At 44.7% G+C, this 25,563-nt stretch overlaps 1 protein-coding gene across 1 annotated transcript in view; it reads right to left on the reverse strand.

The window, feature by feature from the left end:
* Window positions 1-25,563, reverse strand: part of DNAH1 (dynein axonemal heavy chain 1) — a 70,339-nt gene that overhangs the window by 35,387 nt on the left and 9,389 nt on the right. The window contains 27 exon segments of the mRNA XM_086619273.1: window positions 142-233; window positions 349-535; window positions 633-719; window positions 1,209-1,358; window positions 1,666-1,722; window positions 1,724-1,780; window positions 2,853-2,958; window positions 3,980-4,168; window positions 4,762-4,875; window positions 5,363-5,526; window positions 6,184-6,324; window positions 7,009-7,188; window positions 8,136-8,241; window positions 8,807-8,928; window positions 9,636-9,800; window positions 11,202-11,414; window positions 12,311-12,564; window positions 14,403-14,601; window positions 15,574-15,729; window positions 16,866-17,007; window positions 18,433-18,515; window positions 19,307-19,426; window positions 20,069-20,294; window positions 21,627-21,820; window positions 22,392-22,542; window positions 23,557-23,855; window positions 25,122-25,333. Of these exon segments, the coding sequence (XP_086475399.1) occupies window positions 142-233; window positions 349-535; window positions 633-719; window positions 1,209-1,358; window positions 1,666-1,722; window positions 1,724-1,780; window positions 2,853-2,958; window positions 3,980-4,168; window positions 4,762-4,875; window positions 5,363-5,526; window positions 6,184-6,324; window positions 7,009-7,188; window positions 8,136-8,241; window positions 8,807-8,928; window positions 9,636-9,800; window positions 11,202-11,414; window positions 12,311-12,564; window positions 14,403-14,601; window positions 15,574-15,729; window positions 16,866-17,007; window positions 18,433-18,515; window positions 19,307-19,426; window positions 20,069-20,294; window positions 21,627-21,820; window positions 22,392-22,542; window positions 23,557-23,855; window positions 25,122-25,333 (4,166 nt within the window).

The raw sequence follows: 25,563 nt of genomic DNA on the forward strand, positions 1-25,563 counted from the left end.
TAAAAGGTAGCATCTTGGTCTCCTGACTTGTATCTGAGAGAAGCTGTAAATGCTGGAGAGTCAGCCTTCTGTGAAGCTTAACTCTCTGCATCCCTAGGTAGACGATGGTGTGCTGGGGCCAGTACAGTGTCTAAACCATACCTTTGTCTTCCCAGAGCCTGTTGGCCCCACTAGCATAAGGCCATGACGAACCACAGTGGTTTCATAGAGCTGGATGCACTTGGTCACAAAACCTGTAGAGGAAGATGATGCAGAGTGGGTCTGGGACCAGCTGTCTCTTTCCTTGGACAGAACACTAAACTAAAAGCCCAGGCCCAGAGGGAGCTTGTGAAGAGCCTTTCCCCTCACCGTCAACATCCATCAGATTCTTTTTGATGCAGGATTTGCGGATGGCTTCTTCCAGGATGCCATAATCAACAGGCTCTTCTCTGATCTTGGGAAATAAATCTGAGACAATACCATTGAAAAGCTTGAGGTCGTCCTGCAGGAATTTGGGTATGTTGGCATCCCTGACAGCCCGCAGGGAGATCAGCTCCTGCAAAGATTTAAGAACTCAAAGACCCTGCCTCTCTTGTGTGGCTAGAGAAAAGGCCACACAAGTCTATGACAGTGCAAAGTATAAGCACATTTACCTCATTCATAGTGGGATTCTCTCTTTTGAGGTTGCCAGCTGTTGAGATGACAGTCTTCACAGCTCTCATCCCAAAGTCATAGTGATCCTGGAAAAGGTACAGAGGAGACAATGTCATCAGATACAGGAGCATCACCTAAAAGAGTGAACCTATGCATACATTCAGTTAGCAGGTAAGAAAAGCGAGGGAGTTATGCCTTCAGAACAACTGCTCCTTCATCCAAGTCTGCTCTCAGAATCCTTCAAACAACTAACTAGTTCTCAGCTGTACAGACTATACGTGAGGAAGATGAGAATAATTGGATGATGAAAAATCCTAGACTGAGGGAGAAGTAGGCAGGGCTGCTTGACTCAACTGTCCCGCCACTGCAATCCTAACGAGGACTGAAGGTGAATGCAAGCCCAGCCACAGAAGAAGAAACAAGAATTAGAAAGAAGGAAGGTAGATGCAGAATGGGTATTGTGACCTTTTTGTAATATGCTATCGCAAGGCACCAAGAGAACCATCCAGGTACTTTATGCCTAGGCTGAGAAAGCCTCACATTTAAAAAGCATTCATGGACATTAAGGCATCTACCTGGGTGCTGAGCTGCTCTGACAATAGTTTGAACGTTGTGGTGATCTTCTTTGCAAGGACTTTGGCTTCATTAAACCCAAAGGAGTAGAGTGAGATCTCAGCAATCATGGAGTAATCTGGGACCATCATAGCCACAGGACGAAAGAGAGCCTGAAACATACAGGTCCAACACAAGATCAAAACACTGTTGTTTCTTGCTTTTTCCAGAAAACCGAAAAGGCTGAGTTTAGAGGACACAGCATGAGCAGGCCTGGCCCCTGTCAGGGTGGCATCTCTGCAGACTGCAATCTGAGGAGGACCATTTGCTTGCAGATGTGATTCAAATTTCAAAATAATCCTAGAAACTTTCCAAAAGCATGACATCCTAATCCTTGTCATAAAGACACTAGTGGTCTGAGTAGCATCCAGCACCTGTATCGCATCTCTTCGTTCCATCTATGCAGTCTGCCCTCCTTACCTTCAGGTTATCGGGCAGTTCAGTACGCCCAGCATACCCTGGGTTCATTGTGATGAAGGACTGCGCAGGACGGGACCAGTGGGATCTCCGTGCCTTCAAACATGAAGTGATCCACCTAGAAAATTAAAAATATGATCATCCTCAGAGATCAAAGCCTGACCTGCAAATTAAATAATGTAGCAGAATCTTCCAAGAGGAAAACAATGGCTTTCGGTAGCTAAATTATCGAGCACAGACACACACAGCTGCTCACAACTACAGTGACTAAATCTGGTCCCACTGCAGGAATCCAGTATTAACAGCAATATTTTTCCCTGTTTAAGAAACTGGGCTTATAGAAGATTTACTGATAAGGATACAATTTTTTTTTTGGCTCTTGAACAGACTTCTATTCCTCCAGCTGTAAACAAACATCTTTCCATTATTCTGCAGTAGAGTTTCGACCTGAATTAATTCGTGGCAGAGAGGGCAAAGCGAAACCTAATCCTTTTTAAAGCTGTGTAGGTAGTAATTTCAGATGGGGGATAAAGTAATGCAGAAGAATTCACAGAGAGCAAGTTTCTAATTCCAAGCCAAAGTCAAGGAGATTCAGGTCTTAACCCTTCTGAGTCTCCAGAGAACAAAGCAGAGGTTGGCTGCTAGACTGGCTGACAGCTGAGTCTCCACATAGAGCAAACAATTCACTTTATGTTGCAACTCTGTGTGTGCATGAGTACGCATTTTTCTGCACATATCAGGTTTTGTGAATCCACTAAAGCTCGGATAACGCGTTTAGACAAATGTGGTGCTGAGCAACTCAAGGCAGAACACTGGCTGCCTTTATCACAGCTCCTGTTTGTATCAGCTCTGTAGATCCGTATCGGAGTGTCTTGCACACCAAAGTCTGCTGGCACTGCAGCTCAAGCTGAGGCATACTTCAGCCTGTGAGGGTGTGGGCAACTGTGGCAGCACAGACTAGGGTGAAGTTACAAAACCCATCCAGGACGCTGACTGTGTAATGGCCTGATACGATGGCCACAGCTAGGGCATTACTCATGCCTCTTTGGGCCCAAGTATGTCTGTCTGAGTTGCCCCTGAGCAGTGAAGCTGGTTCACCATGAAGAAGCATGCAAAGACAAGGACTTGCCTAGGCTAGCTCAAGTGGGAATTTTTTTGTCTGCTTTTGCATCCACGTGTTCATTACGTACCCTCTGCTGCTGTGCTTTCTGAATGGTTGTGATCTGCTGGGCCACCACAGACAGCACCTCGATATCAATGCGGTTGAACTCATCGAAGCAAGCCCATGCACCAGAGCTGGGCAAGGAAGGGAAAACGAGGAGAGTCAGAAGCATCACACAGGAGCAAACTTGCAGTCAAAAGTTCAGCTAGATCTAGAAATTATAAACCTACATTCTGGGGAGTCAGCACAGAGATCAAAATGTCCCTAACGTCCCACGGCAGGCAGTGACACAGCCATAGCATACTGACATAGTGGAAGGGGCTGTAGCCCCTCACCCTGACTATGCATCCCAGGCCATGTGATAAGTAAGAAGGTGCACGGTCCCTGCAAGACCATGGCAATGTCTGTTACTACAGCCTGGGACAAATTCTGCATGTTGCAGATTTGGGCTTGAAGGAGAAGTCATATTGAATTTAGGCATCTCTGAAGTCCGTTTTTCAGAGCTTGGAAGACTATGTATCAAGCTGGAAGCATGTGTATGAGGAAGGTGACCTTCCCACACGGCATGGTTTAAGAAAGAAGTTAAATTACTTACAAAGAAAACATCTGAGCAAAAAGTATCAGCTTTTGTTGGAGTAACTAATTCAGATTCACCAGTGTGCAACAGACTAATTGGACCAGCTCTGTTTGAAATGTAGAGAAAAGGGTAGCTTCTCTGAGAGGATCCCTCAGAGCTTAGAGCAGTCTTCTCTTGGCTGCTCAGTTTTGGATACACTCAGCAGATTCTCTCCTTAAGATTAAGCAGCTTGCGTGCTGAATCTCAGTTCAATGTGTATGATATTAAAACAAAGGCCAGAGCTGCAAACATTTGCACAGGTGTCTAATAGTGGATTGGTGCAAAGCATTTTAATTTTGCCTTAAATGAACAGAATCTTTTTTTTTTTTTTTTTTTTTTAATTAGCTCAACTGTCCTTTCCTTCCTTCCTTCCTTCCAGCAAGAATTTGCAACTTTGCCCATTCTGGAACACAGTAACCCCTTAACTAGGGCTTTGCTTGTTCTTCTGGGCTGCTATGAAAAATACCCACCAATTCCCAGTGGCCAGCATCCTGTATCCTACCCACTCCTCAATAATGACACCCAGCATTTCATTGTACCTGGCTAGTCCCTTGAAAAACTTTCCCATTGCCATAAAGTCAAGCTGGTCGGAGCAGTTGAACACAACAGTTTGGATTGCTAGGGCTTTCCCCAGGTCTTTTGTTGTTTCTGTTTTGCCTGTTCCTGCTGGTCCTGCAGGTGCTCCTCCAAATTTCAGGTGCAGAGCTCCTGTAAGCGTCAGATAACACCTACAACAAAGAAGAGACCAGATGATGAAAGGCATTTCTGCTACTGATTCCAGAAAGGAAGATACATGATCTGTCCAGCTGGAGACAGGTAGGAATTCATCCTTTATTATTCTGCAGAACTGCTTAGATATGCAGCAAAGGAGGTAGCTATGTGGCCTTGATTAGTATCCATGGGGGCCTGCATGGATAAATCCTTCTGCCACTGGCTACAGATTCACATCTCCAGAAAAACGACAGTTATAAAAGGGTACAACTATTATTGCTGCTGCATATTCTAGAGCATTAGATGTCCCTATCTACTGGTTTGTAGAAGAGCTCCTTAGCTATCAGGTAAGCATTTATATGAGTCAGAATTAAGAATCACGAGGGGGAAAGCAATCAGTCTGAGCACTGGTCACTAGGACAGCAGAACCAATGTTCCTATGCCCTCGTCTCAGGTAGTACTTTACTGTACAAATGTTTTCTATTTACATACATTAAGCAGTAAGACCAGCATGGTCAGATCCTTGGTTTAATCCCCAATGAGGCTTGTTCATCCAGGAAAAAAAACCCAAACAAAACCACGCTTATTACCCAGAAAACAATCTCCTTACCTGTCAGTGAGGGGTGTGATAACCAGACGGCCACTGTTCCCCAGATATTCATAGCCATAGATAAATTCAGCGTTGACAGCTCTGATGTACAGGTCTCCCCTTGTCCAGTAGTATCTAATCATGAGTGAACATGACTTTAGAAAGATAAACACTGGCTGGCAGACAATACAGCAGCTCATAAGACTAGAGCCTGCAGGTTTGGAGACCTGCATGTTATGGGGTTTCCCTCTCAAGAGAAGAAAGGATAAAGTAACACAACAGGGAGTTCTCACAGGACCTGAAATTAGGTGTTGTATACATCACACTCCTTCTTGGGCAGGAGCACGCCCTTTCACAGTGAGGCTGTGAAACACCACGGTATGTCTTAGTCTATATTGCCAAAGCGGATGTAATCAAACTACGTCTGTCTCAGATGCCCTAGAACTGGCTTCTTTAGCAGAATTCAACTTCACTCCTCACAGGGATGTTAGAGGCAACTCGGGAATACTGCCTGCAGACCATGCGAACTCATGTTTCCATTTGTCACAGATATGGCGGAAGGGTAAAGAGAATGAAGACTGGCCAGGGAGGCCAGATGAGGTTCAACAGCTGTGGTCTCTACCTGAGCTGGGAGATCCACTCGAAATCATTCATGCTTGTCACATTCTCTTCAATCAGCTTTGCTGCAACATCCTTGGCATGGACCTCAATCACAATAAGAGCTGACAACACTGCTCGCTGCATCTTAGACAATTCTCCACGGACCAGGGCAACCAGATTGCCCAGCTGGTTAAGGAAAAGAAAGTACTCTGAAGCAATGCATATCCCAAAGACTCAAGCTGTATTAACACAATGCAATAAAAGTTATGGCATGCTAAGCCCAGATCACAGGCTGCATCTAGGCAACTTCTGCCTCTTCTATTGTCAGAGATACAAATGACTGCTCAGAAAGCAAATACTGCTCAGGGCCGGCTCAGAGCTGACTTTTGCCTATACCATTACCACGTTCAGCTGAAAAGAGTTAGAGCTGCCATGAGGCCCAGGGCTGAGGACACCATATCTCCCAGGTATCAGGTGTGATTAGATGCACGAACAGATATGAAGAATGCAGTTTCATCTTGCTATCTATTGTCCATCACTTCAATTCTCCCCCACCTTGACTTCTTGGGTGGCCCTGGAGAAGTTAGATATCTTTCACCTTCTTTCTGTCTTCAGGTAATGATCATATTATCAGTCCCTGTACATTATTTGAGGCTTATGATGATAAATATCCTAATGATTAGATGATAAGAACCTGATTTTTACCTGATTTTGAGCTATGCTATGCAGGACTGTGTCTGTTTCTCCTACAGGATTGTCCTCGCTGTATGTGTAAGTTATCTAAGGTCTGATGATTGAAAAGTCTCCATCTGGCAAATCTAACCCTTACATTCATTTTCATACCTGAGTACTCAGCTGTGGGAAAATCCTGCTGGACAAATCTCCAGCTTCCAGAGCTTCAGATACTTCCTTTGTCCAGAAGATCTGGCAGCCAGCAATGACTACTTGGCCAGGCCATTGCAAGACCCATGTAGTACGTGGAGTCTTAAAAAAGGAAAGAAAAAAATGAGTGCTAAGACAATGATTTTTTTTTTTATCTCTCTGCTTTGAGATGAATCTGTGAGACCCAAAAGTATGTTTCCCCTTCTCTAGCCTGTTCTAACTTTCCTAGTTTCAAATGTCAGACTCAGTAGAAAACAGTAACAGAAATATGAGGCCTTTTCTTTTTGCAGCCTTTCTCCCTCCCCAGTTCCAAACAACCCAAAACTTAGATTTTCTACCAGCATAGCTTTTACACAGAAATCAGAGCCAAGATACGTCTCCTGATACATTGACTGGAACCAATTAGCTCACAGTGTCTTGGTTGCCTTTACCAGCCCCCAGCATACTGTGTGAGACATGAGAGCTGAAGAAGACAAAAGAGGGTAGATCCTTAAAAAGAGGAAGTTGCCTGGAGAGAAGAATAGAAATGGATTCATACAGGATTAATCTATGATATTGGGAAGTGTTCTGTGGCTGATAAGTGAGTGTTCAGGGTTTGCATTCTTCTGGACCATTAGCTTCTTGCTCAACTGCACATTCTGCACTTGACCAACAGACAGTTGGATTAAAGTTGTATTTTAAAACTAGCAGAACATCACAAATTCATCAGCCCCATCGCTGGTGACTTCCATGGCCAGCCTGGAACGAAGACATCAGAGACCTGCCAGTCTGTGGTAAAACTCTTACCTCTGGATAAACCCGAATTGATCTTTCTATGTTATCCCGTACACTGGCCTTCATGGATTTCTCAACTTCCAGCAGCCAGTCCTCCACATTGTCAGTGGGATAGATGGGAACAAACAGCTTCACCTCCTCTCCTTCAGCAGAGTACATGTGTGTGATCTGTAGGTCCTCCTGGAACAGCAGCTAATGGAAGAAGCACAACAGGAGATGTGAGCAGATTTCCTTTCTATCCCTGCCTTCCTGCCACTGGGGGACAGGCAGGCTGGTTGTCAACGGTGTTAAGGTGTGCGACAGATGTGCAAAATAGCCTCTTCAAAAATGGAGGATGATCGTATGGAAACAAGAGATTCACATTGTTGGTTTCACTCGAGTGAAGCAAATCAAGCTATAGGTAAGATGAACGTTTCTCATTGCCTGTCTAGAATTCAAACCCTTGATTTCTGTTCAATTCTGTAGATTCAAACGATTTCCCTTGAGGTCACAGCGCCTGCTTTTAAGAGTAAAATTTTAACAGCTTCTCCAATGCCCTCTTATTTATTCCAATGGCTTTGCACCAGGCTTCAAGTTCAATTTCCTTTCTATTTTCCCAAGCTAATGACTAGGAGATTGGTTTAGTGTCTGAGTATTGTGGTGGTGTGAGCTGTGACTAGTCATGGAATCTGAAGTCTATTAGGCATACTAAAGAGGAAAAATAGCCAGCTTAACCCCAGCTCCTAAGTAGGGATGAAGGCAGAAACTCAGCTCAGTTCAGGCTTGTTCTCTCCTTGTCCCTCCTGAGGCTGTCAGCAAGAGTGGAACTCCATCCTAATCAAGTGCCTTCGAGTAGACAGCTACACCTGACCTACTTTCTCTTAGCCTCCATGGTGGGACAGACAGACGCCTCCAGAGGGAGTGTCCTCTTCTCCTAAGGTGGGTATCTAAGTGAATTTCTGTAAGTTGCCCTTTCCAGACACCTATTTCCCCCTCATTGTCTGAAAGGCAATTGAGGGTGCCACCTCGCAATGCCTACGTACAGTTACAGGTTCCTAGGAGAACATGAACACTCCTCCACATCTCGACATGCCTCCAAGTTCCCACGACACGAGCTTTCCAAAGGTGGGCCAAGCCACTTAAGTACTTGCTTTGCCTACCTGTGCAATGTTCTCAAAGCATTTGCGGAGGTGAGGTTGTACAGCAGTGGGGTCTTTTGTCTGAGACAGTATTTCCAGCAGCTCATCATCTGAAAGGAAATAGAACCTAGAAACACAGAGGGAGGCATGAGGGGAGACTCTCTTTACTGCAGCATCAGGGGTTAAGTCCTAGCAAGATGAGGAACAAGGCTATTGCTAGAGACACTGTTTCTGACTGCTCACTGATCTCTTTGTATTTGCACAGGAAAGTAGCAGCCACGGTCCAGCCATCTACCTTTCTGTAGAGACAGACTTCTCCATCTGCAGAAGTCAGTTATTCCCATGGAAAGCGGGTTTAAGTGAGTATCAAATAATATAAGCATTCCTTCAGGAATAAGGCATGGAGTTACATGGAGGTTTTCATTTCACCCCATCCTTTCTAGCCAAATCACGAGGCACAGATATGCAGTGATCCTACCAGACTGCCCTTAACTCACATTTGTGTTTGCTGTTTTCTCCCCATCAGATGGCAGCATCGAAAGGCGCAGCCTTGCTTATGTTTGCAGTCTCATGACAATATCGTAAGCTTAGATTGTTTTGCTCTTTCTTGGCAGAGTGAACTGGAGTGAGCCTCGCCTTTCATGATTTCCGAACCAGAGAGTGTGATCCAGCTCACTGAAATTTGTGGTTACCTGGGAAAAGCGCCTCTCTTGGTCTCCAGATATTCACTCAGCCCTTTCTGCACAAGTTGAAGTAATTTGTTACATTTTCGCAGGTTCTCTAGTAGCGTAGGATCAGGGCACAAAGAAATCACCTATAAACAGAATGGAGAACGGAGGAAGCATCAGTATTCTGAGCATGTGGGAGACAGGCAGTGGAGATAATTGGGTTGCCCAGTGATGTTACTGATAGGATTTAAATGACTCATTCAGAGGAGTACTTTCACAGGGATCTGGAGAGGTGTGAGCTTTGTGGGCAAGGAGGGGAAACTGTGCTTAGGGACGTGACAAGCACATTTCTGGGTTCCCCTAGATACCAACATTGTAGTATGGAACACCAGTGGCGATGAAGGCCTAGGAAGTGGAGACTGGAGAACAGAGGAGTGCAGAGCACTGCTACCAGGACACAGAAACAGGTGAAGGGCAGCAGAATGGCTCTAAACACTTCAGAGAGTCAGTCTTGAGGAACTGAAGGAGTTATCTTATGGATTAGGGTTATAGCAGGCCTGGTTTCAAGAGTCATAACAGGCAGGGAGTCTGTGTGCTGGAGAGAAGGTATGTGGTGGGGTAGACAGCTTGGTGCAAGTCATCGTGGGGAATGACTGTCCGTTTTGACACTAGAATGAAAGGCCACATTCCAAGAGAAGAAAGCTAGCACACCACACTGGGAAAGGTCGCATGGCTTATGCAGCACTGCTCGTGCCCACACCATTACAAAAGCAACAACTGAAATGCAGTCCTTGTGTGAGCACAGCTCCAAGGAATTTTGGATACCTGCATCGGCTTTCATCAAGGCACACACCTCAGGGTTTTCATTAGCATTCTTCATGATGTTTCTCCAGTCCCTATCCATGGCCTGGTAGCACTGGCTTTCCAATGGGAGCTGTCTTTTGATGTCCTCTGACCTAAAGATGGGCTCCAAGTAAAGCCAAGAGCGCTGGCAGTTCAGCCATTCCTCTAGGACATCCTAGTGGGAAGCAAGAACAACATATCAGGACGCCATGCTACAAACCTGTTTTATCAAACCATTCAAACTGTGCACCAGAACAGGTTTTAAAAAAAGAGAACAAAAACAAAAAGGAAAAAAAAAAAAGAAAAAAAGAGGTGATGCTGCACTTAGACCTTCCAGAATTCTAAATCTACCTGCAGCATCAGGAGCTGGAATTTCCCTCCCAAATAATTAACAATTTCCTAGTAATCCCTTTTGCTGATTGTTGTCAGCAAGCACCTGAACCAACACCCGCTAGTTTAATGGGGTGTAGTTTAGAAATATGAATTATTTAGAATTCAGAATATTGAAGCTCAAACGGACTTTGTGGTGCTAGGCTGAATTTCTGTGGCAACGTTTCTGTATTTTACAGAAGATAGCACTATGTGAGCACACAGTAAGATGGAGATTTATTTGTGAAGAGAGATTTTCTGAGGAAGAAGAATGACAAATAAAATACGCCAGACTCTGCAATTCTGTCATATCCTCTCTCCTGCCTGATATACCTCAGCCCCAGCCTTGCCTACAGAATAATCCATGCAAGTATCTTTGAACAACACCCTGAATTAAGAGAATGAAAGAAAAGCTCAACATTTCAATTAGACACCAGAAGGAAACCCTGTTTGTCAGGCATTCAAAGGAGCAAGAATAAGTAAGTAACCAGATTTCCCCACGTCACCTACCGCCTTAGGGCTTAGAGTAGCATTCTGTATCCTCATGAGACAAGGCTAGCACTCTGGGAGCCCATGGCCCAAGCACACCCACCAATAAATAGGATAAGGTAGTTATGAATAACAGATAACAATGCTGCCAACATATCAAACAACAGCATTTACACAGAGTTCTCCAGATATTTGTATTGGAATTTTTCTCCTGCAGCAAAATGCTGTTCTGCTGGCTGAGTCCTGCTGGGTGCTATGCATTCAGGCTATGGTTTGATGAAGTGCTGGCACAGTTTGCCAGATACTGCTCTAAATAGCAGTCTTCCACATGCTTTTGTACACTGAGATGTGAATGATTAGCATGGATTTCACAGGGCCTGTAAGAATCCGTGAGGTCCACTTAGTATAATATGATTAGAGATGCCGGTAGGACTATTCACAGCAACGGGAGAGTCCTGGCCCCACCAAAAAGTGTTGCAATAGGCAGCAAAAGAGCTGTAATTTCATCACTGCTGTTTACAGAATAAAGCTCTGAGTTCATCCCCTCTTGCTACAGTCAGAGGCTTTGACAAGCCCTCTTCTTCCCTGAAGACTGATATTCTCTTAATAGTTGTTCTCCCAGGTCCCTCGCAGCATCTACACTGTGTCCATGTTCAAGCATGACACCACAGCTCAGCTGTCTGCCTTCATCACATGTCTGTGGGTAAGAAACCAATACCTGTGTCATCTTCAGCTTATTTTCCCATGTGTTCATCCTTTCCTCAAAAGGTTTCTTGAATGGTGAGAAGGACATGCTCTGAATCATGACAATGTGATCATCTAGGAGCTGAGAAGCTTCATCGGTGTTTTTCAGAATAAAGGTATCTGTGTCTTTGTAAAGCATCACAGTAAATAAAACAGAGTTCCATTCACTCTCCATCTTATTGAGTGCCTGGAACAGAGGGACAAGCAATTTAACTTTCAGATACAACCTGTGCAATGGTTATCTCAGCTTCCACTTAATGCCCCTCTCTGGAGAAAGTGACAGAATTTTGCTTTTGGGTTCCACTGCAAACTGCAGCTGTGTATTTAACACGACACACTCAGCAATGGCACATTTTCTCTGCATTGCCCAGTGCTTCAACACCTCGACTGTCCTGAAAGGAACACCTTGAGGGGGCAAAAAGGACAATTTCATCTCCAGGCCCATTTAAGCTACTAGCTGCACAGAGGCTGTCAGCAAAGTGCCTGTTAATGATTATAGTTAATGATGGCTTTGTGAAAGGGGTAGCTCTCCATTGGGAACTCACCTGCGATTTCAGAGAACAAAAGCTGCCAGAAGGTAATGACATTCAGTCAAGACCATCTTAGGTCACATCAGAAACTGGTGAACTGAAGCTGAAAGACTATCTAACCCATGAATCTCCAGAGCCAGCAAGTCTTCCCTGCACCTTTACTGCTTAAAGGATTTGCCACCTTCTTTTCAAGTCACGGCTAATCTCCCTGACATAACATTTGAATGGCAGAATGCAGACAATCAACTTATTTTATCTTAAACAGTCACTAACCCACAGTGAGGTGTGAGACCCAACCAGTGGACCAGCATAACCATCAGGCAGCGCTGTTATGTTACAGCTGAAATTCTACGCCCGGCAAATGACTTCTGATGTGTGAGCTCAGTTGCGTGGCCATTGCTCCCCTCTCTAAGGGCAGCAGCCTTTTTATTTGTGCTGCAGAATGTGTATAATGCTCTGGGAAAACAGGAACGTCACCCAAGGCAATGACTGCCTGCTAACAGAAATGTATTTGAGAAGCAACCAAAGACACAGCAAGTCTCCCTCTCCTCACATTCTCAATGGCGTATTCCTTGCCAGCTATCTCAGCTACTTTGGTAATGCTCTCGATATGGTCCAGCAGGTGCATGTCCAAGCAGCGACCAACTGTCAGACTGGGTTCTAGCTTGATATCGATGTTAATATCTTCTGACAGCATCTCCCAGTGCCGGTTTCTCATACCGGGATTGTTCAGCCCTTGAATTAAGGGGACGTATAGTCTGAATTCGTCAATCCTGTCTCGAAACTCCATTGCCACACCCTGGCAGGCTGTTGGGGAGAAAAATAGAACAACATCAGCAACAACACTGTGCGATGAAGTTGCCTTAAGGATCTTCCTAGAAGTTGTCTAAAGCCTGCTGTGCTTGTGGACACACGGTATGAGGTAGGTAAGCAGAAGGACAGCGCACTGGAAAATGCAGGTTGAAGTAATGAGGATACAAAGGCTCTCTCTACATGGCCACTAAGCAAGGATTCAAGCCCAATTCCAGAAGCAGACCTATTAGCCAAAAATCTGTTACAGGCCAGTCCATGCTAAGCAGAAGCATGCCTTTGTCTAGAGCTCACCAGAACATGAGAAGTAAACAAATTAATTCCTTAATATGGGACCAAGCACGACAAAGCCCCATCTGCCAATAGGTATTTTAGAAGCTCTGGTCATTGTTCCAAGATCTTCACTTCCTTAACAAGACCAGATTGCACGTTATCCCACACCTCAGCTCAGGCCATCCTAAATAGAAGTTGGGCACTACATATACAAGCTAGAAGTAGGCTAGGATCACAGCCAGCTATGGAAACGGAAAGCATGCAGGAGAGGCCAAAGGTATTTCTGCCTCATAGGAGGGACAAAGTCAAGGAAAGGGTTTTACCCTCTGGGGCCATCCTGGAAGCCCACGTCTCTGCACTATTCACATCCTGCCCTTTTTCAGCTTGTGCTATTGAGAGTAAAGCAATGGACAGGCAAAGAACATGGGACTTACTTCCTTTCCAAAATCTGGCTACGGCATGTGCCTCCTTTTATTGCACCCTGCATGGCTGCACTGCACCCTCACAGCAAGGATGTGACCCATCTCAAAACTCCCTGCTGGGTGGTAGGCAAAGACAAGGCAGACTCAAGGACGAAGCCTATATCTTACCAGGTGCCAGGGAATATTGCAATGAACATGAGCAGGTATTCTTAGTATTTCTGTTTACCATAATGATTCATAGTTACTCACGCATCCACTCATCACCTCCTCCATTGGGGCTGATTCATGGCATTGTTTAAGAGTGAGTTCAAGTTAAAAAGGATGAATCAAAAATCTCCCACTGCAAATATATTTCAATCTAAGCCATCTGGCAGGAGATTTTAGAATTAGCTCTAAAGAATGACCAACACATCTCTGAGAATCATGGAATGGGAAGTTAAGCTACAACTGAAGTCTCAATTCCAGCTTTACTAGGAGACATGATTAAAAGACCTTCACGTGAATTGTAAGGGCTGGATGCGATCATCTAAACTTCATACACACTCAGGCAGCAAGGAAAACTGTTATTACATTCCACAGATCGTTTCCAGATCTTGCAATTTTGTTTTATTCATAAAAAAAATCAAGATCTCTTCTGGCTTTCCATTAAGTTCATTGGCCAATAGAGAAAACAAGATTGGTCAAGAAAACAGCATCTGGAAGACCCAGATTCAAGCTCCCTTGCTGCCTGACTTGAGTAAGAGCTTAAACCCACACGTCTAGCCACTGGGCTATATAGGAATTCTCTATGACTAGTCTGGATTATTTTACTTCATATAAATGAGTAAATATTAACTACAACATAAGAGGGTGGCTTTTATTTCAGTAGTCTCTTGGGAATCAGGTATAAAAAGGATTTGCAGCCTGGTTGTTTCCATGCCAAACTGGTACTTCAAGCAGCAAACTAGCATCTAGATGTGAATCATCATAGTTCCAGAAAAAAAGTAGAAAATAACTTTGCTAGCATTTTCTCCGCTGGCTCTAATACACACAACACATCCACATGACATCCTGACAATCCCTGTTGAGAGCACTCTGTGACATGCCTCACATCAAAATGCTGATATGCACCAACCTACTTTCCCCAGACTGCTTATCTACCTGGTGAATCTTTGAAGTGCTTCACGCATCTCTGCATTTTCTTAAAAGAGTCACTGACATTCTTTTCCAGCTGCTCAGCCTCGACTTCCACGAGAGGATCGTTCATCCATCTCTCATGCCACTGCATCCAGTCTGACACTGTAGTCCAGAGATCACAGTACGGCTGGAAGTCCTTAACCATCCTGGATAGCTTACTGTACTTTGGAAAGAGAGAAAAAGCAAGTATAAGCAACAAGTGTGCTTTCCTCTGGGTGACAGCTTGGGTGTTAAAAGGCAAAAAAAGGCGCATTTTTTTTGCATCTCAAGCAAGCAATGAGAAAACACGTACTTCAAGAGGATGTATCAGACTACCTTCTCCTGGGACTATAGATTCCACGGGAGAGCAGCCAGCAGAGCTGGGCTTTACACAGAGGCCAAAACACATCCAGTGGAGCTGTGCCTGCACCATGTGTCTGGCATGGAGGGCACTCTCTCCACTTGCCTCTACAAATGCTCTGCTGCAGAACGAGAAGATTTTGATGGGCGGTCCACACACAATTGGTGAAAGCACACGCTGCACATTGTATCAAAACTTGGCTCCTTACCGTGAAGGAGAAGTAACCATAGACTGAGAGGTAGGAAAGGATCACACGAATTCCACTTTTACTCTGCAACCAGACTAGGCTGGACGTGGATGACAATGATTCATTGGCAGCTGAACAGCTACAGGCAAAACGAGCGTTTGCAACTATATAAACTGTTGTCTTAGGAGAACATGCTACCCTCTGAGCCCAGTCAGCTGCCTGCACACCACTATGCAGCCATTGTCAATCACGTCTATATAACTGCAGTAACAGCCCTACAGAAACTGATGCATCTTAACTGCTGCTTCAAGACCTTCTTCGTCCAATTCCTCCTCAGACCTGAGCGTGGGCACCCAGTCTCTCACAGAAGTGGCAATATCAGGCACATGAACAGCCTACCACATTCGCCTGGGATCAGCTCTTCTGCAGCATAGTGGAGTGATGGAGCAGTGTGGTCACTCTACAGGACCGCAGAGCAGTTCATCAGATAAACCAGAAGAGCATGAAGGATTCCTTCCTGAGGAACCGTGTCTCATTATGTGCTCTACACACCACCTAGAAGGCCCAACAAAGATTAGGGACCTGTAGGTACAGGACCTGACACTTACATTTGTAACTTTCATCCCAAACATTCTTTCCCTGTTGTTGTAGAGAATTGCCAAGTTCTGAAGCTCCTTCAGTTGCTTCCTGACCTCTCTTGCATTGTTAGCCAACTCATGAGCTTGGTTAACGTCTGCCTGGATGGAAAATCCACCTACAGTCAGCTGGAAGAGAAAAGGCAGGCGTGAGGTGTGACTCTGAAGCTGAGTGCTGCCTCTGGAGATCTCAGCTTCCTGGTGTGCAATTTGTTACATTCGAGAATAAGATTTTTGTGCCCACAATTTCACCTCCCCTAATCCAATTCCACCTCTGTTTAGGACCACAATGAAAGCAGCGAGGAGAAGCAACAACCACTGGTCAGGTGGTTGAAAGTGCAAATGTGATAACCAGCTGCTTTTTGTCTTTGTGACAAGAGTTAATCCCTGAGGAGTAGGAGCAATGAGTGTGTGCCCAAATTTCCTGCTACTGAATTTATACTGTCATTAGTTACAGAATCAGTGAAGTGAAAACGATAGCTCTACTAGGTCACTCAGCTTCCAAGAATTGTTTAACAACACATATCCAGAGCTTCCCTAATAACTTCTCTGTTTTGTTTTGGTGGTTTGGTTTTGTTTTGTTTGTTTTCCATTTTGGTGTTTGTTTTGTTTTGGTTGTGTGTTTGTTTTTTTTTTTTTGGTGGTGTTTTTGTTTTGTTTTTTTTTTAATCCCGTGTTGAGGCATTATCATTTTGGGAGGCTATTTCCAAGACAATCTAGGTCACTGACTACAGTCTTTCCCAGATGGTGTTTTTTTTTCTGTATTTAAGAGTTTCTGGTGAAAAATAAATTCAAACTGTTTCAGCAGAAACCAAAGGCATCTCAGCTCCAAAACTCTGCTACTGTTTCAGGGTTTTTCAAGAGAAGTAAGTTCCATGACCGAATGCTGTATTTTCCCCCTTGATAGCAGCACATCATGGGAGATGCTCTGCAGGGAACTGAGTACACAAGAAGGAAAAAGGAGGTGCATGAGTTGCCCGAGCACCAAGAATCATAATATTGTATCTTGATGAACACCTTCCCAGTGAAAAATCTGTATTTCTGCAAAGAGTATTCTCTTTCACACGAAAATGAAACTCATAATCAAAAGCTCAACTTCCAGTAAAAAAAAAAAAAAACAGAAGGCTGTGATAATTTTTGGTCCAACAGTACATTGACCTAAAAACTCATTTGACTAAAATCTCATCTGAAAGCTTCCCATCTGGATGACCACGAGACCTTCAAGGCCACCTTCTCTGGACAGTTTATCATCAGGGGCTTAATACCTGCATCTCCTCCAGTTTGTCTTGAAAACCATTCTGGTCTATGAGCTGGATTTTTCGAAATTTGTCTTCATGCTCCAGGTGCTGGAGTTGAATGGACTCAGCTTGCATAGTTATTTTCAGCGGCCAGTGACTTGCAGCCCACCTGCATTCACATGATATAACAAAACAAACAACAGAAAGAAAAAAAAGAGGAGAGAGAGAAAAGCTTTTTGAGCATATGTTTGAAATGCTGAAAATAACAGAATGAGAAAGCCAAATCCCACCAAACAAGGAAGCTTTACAACAACAGAAACACATGCGGTTTCAACAAAACATTTTTTTCCAGCTTGTCTTGTTGATATGCAGTCCTTGTGACTAGGCTATTCAATTAGAGAGGGCTGGGGAGAAGTGGAGGGCCTTTTTAAAAGGAACAAATCCACTACGTTACTGAAAAGCTAGGAGACAGCAAAATAACAGTTGGCATCCAAAAGGAATGTCTGTCTTTGAACGTACCCATAAGGAACTGAAAAAAAAAAATGGGGTCAGAGTCTTGGCTTGTGGCTTTTCAGGGCTACTGAAAAAGCCAGTCTCCTGGTAAGCAGGGCAGTGAGGGGCCAGGGTAACCCAGCTACAGTGAAGCCCCGGGGAGCTGGGCTGCTGCAGAGCGCCCTGGGGAGCACAACGCAGATACAGTGAAGGCTGCACAAAGCGGCTGCTTGTGCCAAGGCAGGTTTCTTGGCTCTCGCTCAGCCGTAGCCCACCCATTACTCCTTTTGGACTTGTTAGCTTGTGTGCAATGCCAGACACAAGCTTTGCAGCATTATGCTCGAGGTCACACCCCTCCCAGCGCCTGGGGATGCAGCAATCTCCTACTAGCTCTGCATATGCCAGGTCTGGTCAGTGGGCATAGAGCTACGTCTGTGCTAAGCTGTTCTAGAGCTGAGCTGCTTTCCTGCAGTTTCTGTGGGATTTTTGCACTGTGCATCCCATGTTTCTAGTTTTAGGAGCGCTCTGCAGAGACTCGCTCAGGTTGCGGACACATTGGACCAAGTCCACATCATATGAGAGGTGCTTCCAGGGCTGAGCTGACTTTAGCAGCTGTGTAGCTGTATCTGTCAGCTGGTCCCACTACTGGGCATAGTCAAGCCCCAATCTGAACAATATACCCAAAGACAAAACTAAGAGGAGATTGCATGGAAAAAAAAATGCAGTAATAATACAGGGTTCATGTTCCTTCCTAGTCCTAAGAAAACCCTGGGAGTGTTGCTACTTCAGAAGCGTTCATTCAGTTTCAGACACAGACTAAACTGTGCACTTTGAGACCTTGCAAAGTCTCCAAAAAAACATGAGAAAAGAGCTTTAATATGTTGAACAGGTTAATAGCTATCTGTTTGCCTTGCCCCAGGCCAGAAGGCAGCATGAGCCCACGCTTCTCTATAAACTTCAAGAATTCAGTGCTCATATAGCCTCAGAGGCACTTAAAAGTTCTGCTGGAGCCCTTGATAGACACATAGCCCCTGAAGCACTGAGAATGGTAATTGCTGCAAAGTGTCCCACTTTGACAGTGGAAGAAATGCCTTGTGCTCACTTGTCATCAAAATCTTCATCGGTAAGATTATAAAGGAATTCCTCCATGACCTTGTAATCTTCCATGACTTCGCAAATCAGTTCCTGCACAGGGTGAGAGAAAGAGACAAAAAAATAGACACCTTAAGACCATACTGATTCCAGCTCTCTGGTGTATGCCTCATTTTCATGAAGTGCCTTTGAAGGGCGTTAGTCACACAAGCTTAATGTGATGTAGGCTGCTTCTCTGCTGTGTGAACAGTGGGAATGGATTTACAAGCCCTTGTTCTGCAAATGATCACGCCAGCATCGCCCTCTGTTCTATATGAATGAAAAGAAGTGTGACCTAGTGGATAAAGTGCTGGACAGAAATTGAGTGCTTTGAGTTATCCTGCAGGTTCTTTCCTTGGCATGGACAAGGCAGCTTACAGCTTGATGCCTTTGTTCAGCTAGGAGAAGATCTACACTTCAACTAACTTTGAAATAACTCAGCACTAGAATGTCCTATTAGAAGACATACATTAACAGCAATATGAGCATTTGGTAGCAGAAATATTTTCCTGAAAACAACATTCATTTTTAGAAGACAGCTATTCAGTACACAAATGCAGAATGGATCATAATGGTAGCAAAAAGTATACATAAGTCTTTTAGGCAAGATTTTTAACTGCTATTTTTTTTGCATAGATATTTAAATTCACAATACGTGTATTTAAAAATACAAATCTTAGGAATTACAAAAATACAAAGCCAGGAAATTTATGGCATTGCATGCAAAGACATCCAAGCAAAGAAAAAAAACGAGAGTTCTGCTTCTGAGACACCACACATTGCATTGACAAATTTCCTTCTCACTTGCCCTGGTGTCCCCTGTCAATAAGGAGAGCATGCCCTACCTCCTGCACAGCCAGCTGCTCGGGGACTCCCTTCATCCACTCCCGCAGCTCAGTCAGCTCCTCGATGCTGTTTGGTTCCTCATGCATTTTGCAGCTGACAGCTTTATACGCATCACAGATCTGCAGGAGGATGAAGCAGAGAACAGACCATCAAAAAGTCATCAATTGCTAATGGGCAAACTGGAAAACCTGCCATGATCCACCCACTTCCCATTCTGAAGGTGGTCTGAAGTGATGAGTACATAGTTCTATTCTGCCTTTTTCTTTCCACAGTCTTTCCCTATCCATCTCATTTGAGCTCAAATGGAATGAGACTGACAAAAAAGAGGATGAGGAACTGTAGGTATGTGGCTGAAATGATGACAATAACAGATTCAGACAACCCTCTGGCAGATGCAACTGTCTATATTTCAGTTATCCTCACAGCAAGCAGAAGGACCTTCCAGTTGTCTGTTAGGTGTATCTTTTCAATCCACTAACACGTTTTTATAAGAAGGCAGGGTCTTGAAGAATTTAATATCCCAAGGGATACAGCTTCCAGGCCCATAATTTATTAAGCATATTTAATAGTTGATTTGGTTGAGTCTGCATATTTCCCCTCTAGTCATTTTTTAAAATAATCACTGCAATGCAATCTTTAAAATGTCCTCATTAATATGGCCTCAGTTGCTGCCTTTTGGCCATCTCACAAACACTGTTACTTCAAAAGCAGAAGGACAAGACAAGACACTGAAAGACAATGTATTGAATCAGGTAACTTACATTCTCCACCCGCAAATGGAGGTTTTTAGCCAGTATGTCCAACATGGAAGTGGCTAGTGCTTTGTATTTTTCAGACAGATTTTGCTTAACACCTTCTATGTTGACATGGAAGGGACCAATGACAATAGAACTAGGTAGAGTGTTGTTCATGTTCTCCTTTTCAGACAAGTGCATGTTTACTATATTCATCACCTCCTGGGCAGATGGACATTGCTCATCGTAGTCTCTGTAAATAAAAATACCAACAAAAAAAGGCAACATAGACCGTAAGATTATTTGAGCATCCAGGCTGTTTGTAGGATGTCCAGACACGTCCGCCCAAAGGATCAAGACATTAAATTAATAATGAGCATGTTTACTGTTATTAAAACATGCATCTATTCAAACGTATACAACCTTCTGCAAGCACAGACTGAGGAGGTATCAATACCTTCTAGACCTTACAACCAAGGATATGCCTATATAGGACGCGGGGAATGTTTGTATCACAGTCAAGTACATAAGTGCTAGCTTTAAGTGAGCATGGGAAGCTATAGTAGCAAAGATGACCCGTGTGAAGTCCATCTACTTGAGTGACCAGCCTGCACTAAAGGCTCTGCTCGAGTGCCGTCACTGCTATGGTTACCAACACCAAGCAGAGGAAGCCAGGCTGCCTACGCCTACCTGCACTGCAGCTACACCTGCAGAGCGATGTAGACAGGCTGCCGGTTTCAGACGTGTATACGAGAAGACATGGAACTGTACATATGGTATATCATTGGAGAGCAAGGGAAGGGACAGACTCAAATATATAATGAGTTTTAGAACACAATAGGTGTGGAGTGGAATAAGAGCACAAAATATTTCAGCTGCAGGAAAGGAGTGGAAGAGAGAGATGAAAGAGGTAATAAGGCAAGAGGAGAGGGAGAGACGAAAGCACTAGTGTAAACAGGGCAAGATCAGGAGGCACCCTGGGGTAGTGCAGGCACTTCAATGCGTTCTGGGAAGAGACAGGAATTTGTCAGATGGGATTTGTAAATTGCTTAAGCTGGAATAACAAAAGAGAAAAAGGGCTTCATTCCCACTGTTTGGAGAAAACATGAGGTCTAAAAAGACCATTAAAGTAACAGAGGCTAAAGGACAGCACAGGTGCAAAGAGTTTTGGCAGTGAAAACAATGAGGCTGAAACAGAAGAAACCATTACTTCCTACAGAACTTATCAACCTGAACAGACGCTGTTTGAAGGAGGACAGAGTCAAGTATGCTAACTGGATTTTCAAACAGGATGAGTCATTTCTAGGGCCATTAGTATCTCCAATTACACTTGCAAACATGACAGGAATGTGACTGCTGTCAGACACAGGAAGAAATTGTCACTGCCACCACCAACGTCCTCTAAAAGCACGGACCATTGCCCATGGCTGAAGGCTGCCTCTGATGGATGCCTGATCACACATCTGAAGCATGTCACACACATTCGTGGTCTCAGAACAGGTCCCGCATTCTCATGCATATCCACACAACAGCTTCTGAAAAAGCTTGCTGTTTTGGTTAGAGGTGTCTGTCAGAAGCCACTCACCTTAGGAAGTACTGGATGTCATTGTTATTTAGCTCTAAGAACTTCTCGTATGTCTTGGCGTAGGCTTGGAGAGGGATCAGCGCCTTTTGAACAGCAGACCGCATAGCCCTGCGTAGTTCTTCCACTTCTGGTTCGTGCAAGCCCACTGAGTCCAGCAAGGGCGTGCCTGTGATAAGTATGTTCTCCAGCACATACTGGAAGAGGAAGGAGAGGTCTTTCAGGACTAGCAGAGCTAACCACACCTCCTCAGGAGAGGGGCGAGACAATCACTAGTGGCACCTTTGGGAAGTCATGCAGTCCATCCTTCTACATTGTGTCAGGAATTGCTTTATCAGTTTTACATCACCTCCGCAGAGGATCTAGGGAGACAGGTCTTTCACAGTAACAGGCAGAAGGATGCATAGGCAGAAGAGATCTGCACCAGATTGATAGCACTGGAAAAGGTGCTATTTCCTTTACGAGTGCTTTTACCAGCTGCCATGCACTTAGGGCAACCAGACCACATAGGACATGTCTCCATAGAACCTGCAGCACCAAAGTAGAGATAGCAACCAGATAAAATAGCTAGAGGGTTGGGGAGCTTGAAGAAATTCTGTCTGAACAGAACTGCATTAACACAGTGCTGTGCCCAAACTAATTTAACTGGAGTCCTAACTACCTACTTCTGCAATTCTCTCCCTCAGTACAAGCTCAGGGGTGTCTATGCCAAGCTGCAGTGCACTGAGACTTGTGTAGCTATATCATTGTTGGTGCAGAAGAGTTCACCTTCTCCAGCTGTGGGACAGTGTGAGTCACCAGGATTCCCTTGTCGAACAGGGAAATGAGGGACTTCTCAAAGCTCTCCACAGGGGGGTTGAAGTGGACGCCACTGCTGTCTAGCACAAGGTCTGTTACAAAGAGTGGGTGCCTTTGAGGCCTGCAGTGGGACGAGATAAGGAAGAACAGGGATGCTTTTTGAGACAGTGGCACACAATCATATTGCTCTGGTGCTGATACTAAAATGCCTACTGGGCAGGAAAGGAAAGCAGAGGAGAGGAGGACTGTTTCATGCAGCTGAAGATAGGAAACACTATGTTCTGAATTTACCAGTAAAAACATTGAGAAATCTCGTCTATTAAAGGCAAAGGAAGTGTCAGGCATGACATACCAGGATCCCCAAAAGTCATAACCTTATGTGGAGAATTGGAGCTGCTTTACAGAAAAACTGTGGGTGCTCTTCAAACCAGGCATTCAGCATCTCCAATATACTCCAAAAACGCACCTTCCAGAAGTCATCTTCAGTATCTCCCAATCCTGTATGTTACCAGCATGGCTCAGGATCAGCTGAAGTCAGAGTCAAGACTTCCACTGACTTGAAGGTAAAAGGCCTCATGGGAGTGGCAGGGTTTTTTTCTTCTCTTCCTGTTCTCAATTTCTAAACCTTCCTTTTTTAATACCATGAAGGAAGAAATCCTTAAATCAATACCCAATGAAAGACAATTCTAGGAACTGCGACAACCCGAATTTGGTATTCTTTAGAGATCCCAGGCCAGATCCTACTCCTGAGGTTTAATTCAAGAATGGAATTAAGCAGCCATGCCTCCTGGTATTCTTCCTCCTGACCTCCAGAAAAAAGCTAGTAGTAATTATTTGCTCCCCCGCGAATGCTGGAAGTGGCTAACCTTTAGAACAGTATGTCGAACTAGCAGATCTTGGTTCTGATGGGCTGCCTCACATCACTAATAGCAACTCGAAATCTGTATGTACCTACAGAGCAGCCAGCTCTGCACCATTCTTCCATTCTCAGGTAAATGTGTCAAGTGGAGGACTGGGGAAAACAGCCCAGACTAAAGCCCCCATGAAGTGCAAAGCCTCCTTGAAAAAATAGTTAGAAAGACAATGGCACTACACTTTTCTGCTCTTTCCACTCTTTTTTCTCTCCCTTCCTTACCTGTAGGGACTATTGATGAGGTCATCTCCCCATTCCATGTCCTCTGAGCAATTCAGAATACCATGGCAAGCATCCAGAAAAAGCTGGGTGAAGCTGATCAGCGAGTTCTGGACCAGATATCGCACAGAGTCCTGAAGCATGAATTTGATGCGCTTCATCAGCTTACACAGTTTGGATGTCTGGTAGACATCCCAGTGGCTCTCTTCCAGGTTACACCAGTCTTTGCCTGCATCTGTCAGGTTGCTCTTTACTGCAGTCTTTAGAGTATCGATCCAAGTATCCTTGAGAAACATCTGAACCTAGGGCAAAAAAAAAAAAGCAAGCTGTGTAATCCTCCAAGGGCAGATGGGAAAGCAGTAAGGCGATGTTAGCTGCTAGCTGGGAAGGCTGGACCCTCCTCTGCTGTGAAATGCAACTGTTCTCTCAGAGTTGTGGCAGCTAAAGAGTAGCTCTCAAATCCATGCACACACACGTGGCATCTGAACCTGGTCATACATCTCCTTCACTGACAAAAGACCTACAAAAAGAAAGCCTGATCATAAAATAAAAGCACACATAAATAGAGTGCTCTTTTCTTCCTTTTTATACAGAGTTTCCTTTTTGTTCTCTTTTCTATGCAGTATCCCTGGAGCTGCCCATGTCAGGGTCCCTCATAAAAAGTTGTGTAGACACTATGAGGAACATGTAAAGGACAGAATGTTGTCTTCTCTTGACAAGCAAGGAGAAAGAAGGGGAAGAAGCCAAGGGCAGCAGCACTCTGCAGTGTTTTAATTTATTAAAATACCACCAAGTGTCACTTCTGCTCCACAGGCAGCTGCTGTTTGTGTGCAATAAAACAAACTCAGCCACTGAGTGGATGACAGCACTGCCTAACTGAAACAGCATGGGACTGGGAAGGACCAGCACATGCCCTCTGCCACTGATTTACTGTGTAACCCTGTGCAAGCTACTCCGTGTGGCCACATCCAGGGTGCAATGTGCTACCCCCATTTAGAGGGTATGAAGATCTTCTGGCGAGAGTTACCGTGGAATTGCAAATTTTTGTCCTAGCCTGTCTGCTGGCATTGCAAGCGGAGTAATTCAATCAAGTACACAAAGAACACAGAATGTAGAAAAGCATCATCCATGAGCACTTCAGGAGGAAGCAAAGCTCTTGTACGTTGCAGTTGGAGGGATGGGGAAACAAAAACACTGGAAACTTTTGAGTGCTAACCAGGACTGTTCTTTGCATGGAGACCAGGAGGAGGAAAGAAGGGCTGTAGCCCTATGTGGCCACTTGTTCAACACATGACGAAGAGCACGGTCATGTGTTAGCTGATGCTAACTAGGGGTCATGTGTTAGCTGATGCTAACTAGGGGGGCTAGGAATCTTTCAGCCCATTCTCCCCATATCCCAGTGAATTTGACACACACATGCAAATTCCCCCCTGCCCCACCCACAACGTCTCCTTTGAAAGTTCATCTATTCCCAGGGAATCGACCTGCAGCTGCTGCATCTGTCTAATACACACTGACAGCTGGGCTGGCTGCTCCATGTGCTCACCTCCTGCGCTTCCTTCGCTCACCTGAGTGAAGGTCTGGGTCTGGATCTGTTCAAACTCCTCCAAGCAGACAGGCTTGGCTACAGCTGAGTTAAACAGAGACATGGTGGCTGCCTTGTTGCACTCATCTTGCACCTGTGTAAGGAGAAGGACGACTTCTGGCCTGGTCAGGAGTGAGACAAAGTTGAAATCTGCTCGTCGTTCATCAAAAGGATAGTCTGGGATCCGGATGAGCCCTGGCACCAAAAAAAACCAAGTTATTGCCTGCAAAGGCCATCCCAGGTTCTGGTTTAGAGGAAGAGTACAGTTCCCTTTGGGACAGTGCTTGTGAAGAGGACTCTCCTCTGATGCACTGGCCTTATCACGCAGCAGTGTCAGCAGATGGCTGGATGAGAGTCTCTGCTCTGCAGCAGAGACTTTCTGCAGCCTCCCATTAGAGCCTGAGGGACTGTCTTGGTGCCTGACT

The sequence above is a fragment of the Tauraco erythrolophus genome, chromosome 12 (assembly GCF_009769465.1).
Source record: "Tauraco erythrolophus isolate bTauEry1 chromosome 12, bTauEry1.pri, whole genome shotgun sequence".
Classification (NCBI taxonomy): Eukaryota; Metazoa; Chordata; class Aves; order Musophagiformes; family Musophagidae; genus Tauraco; species Tauraco erythrolophus.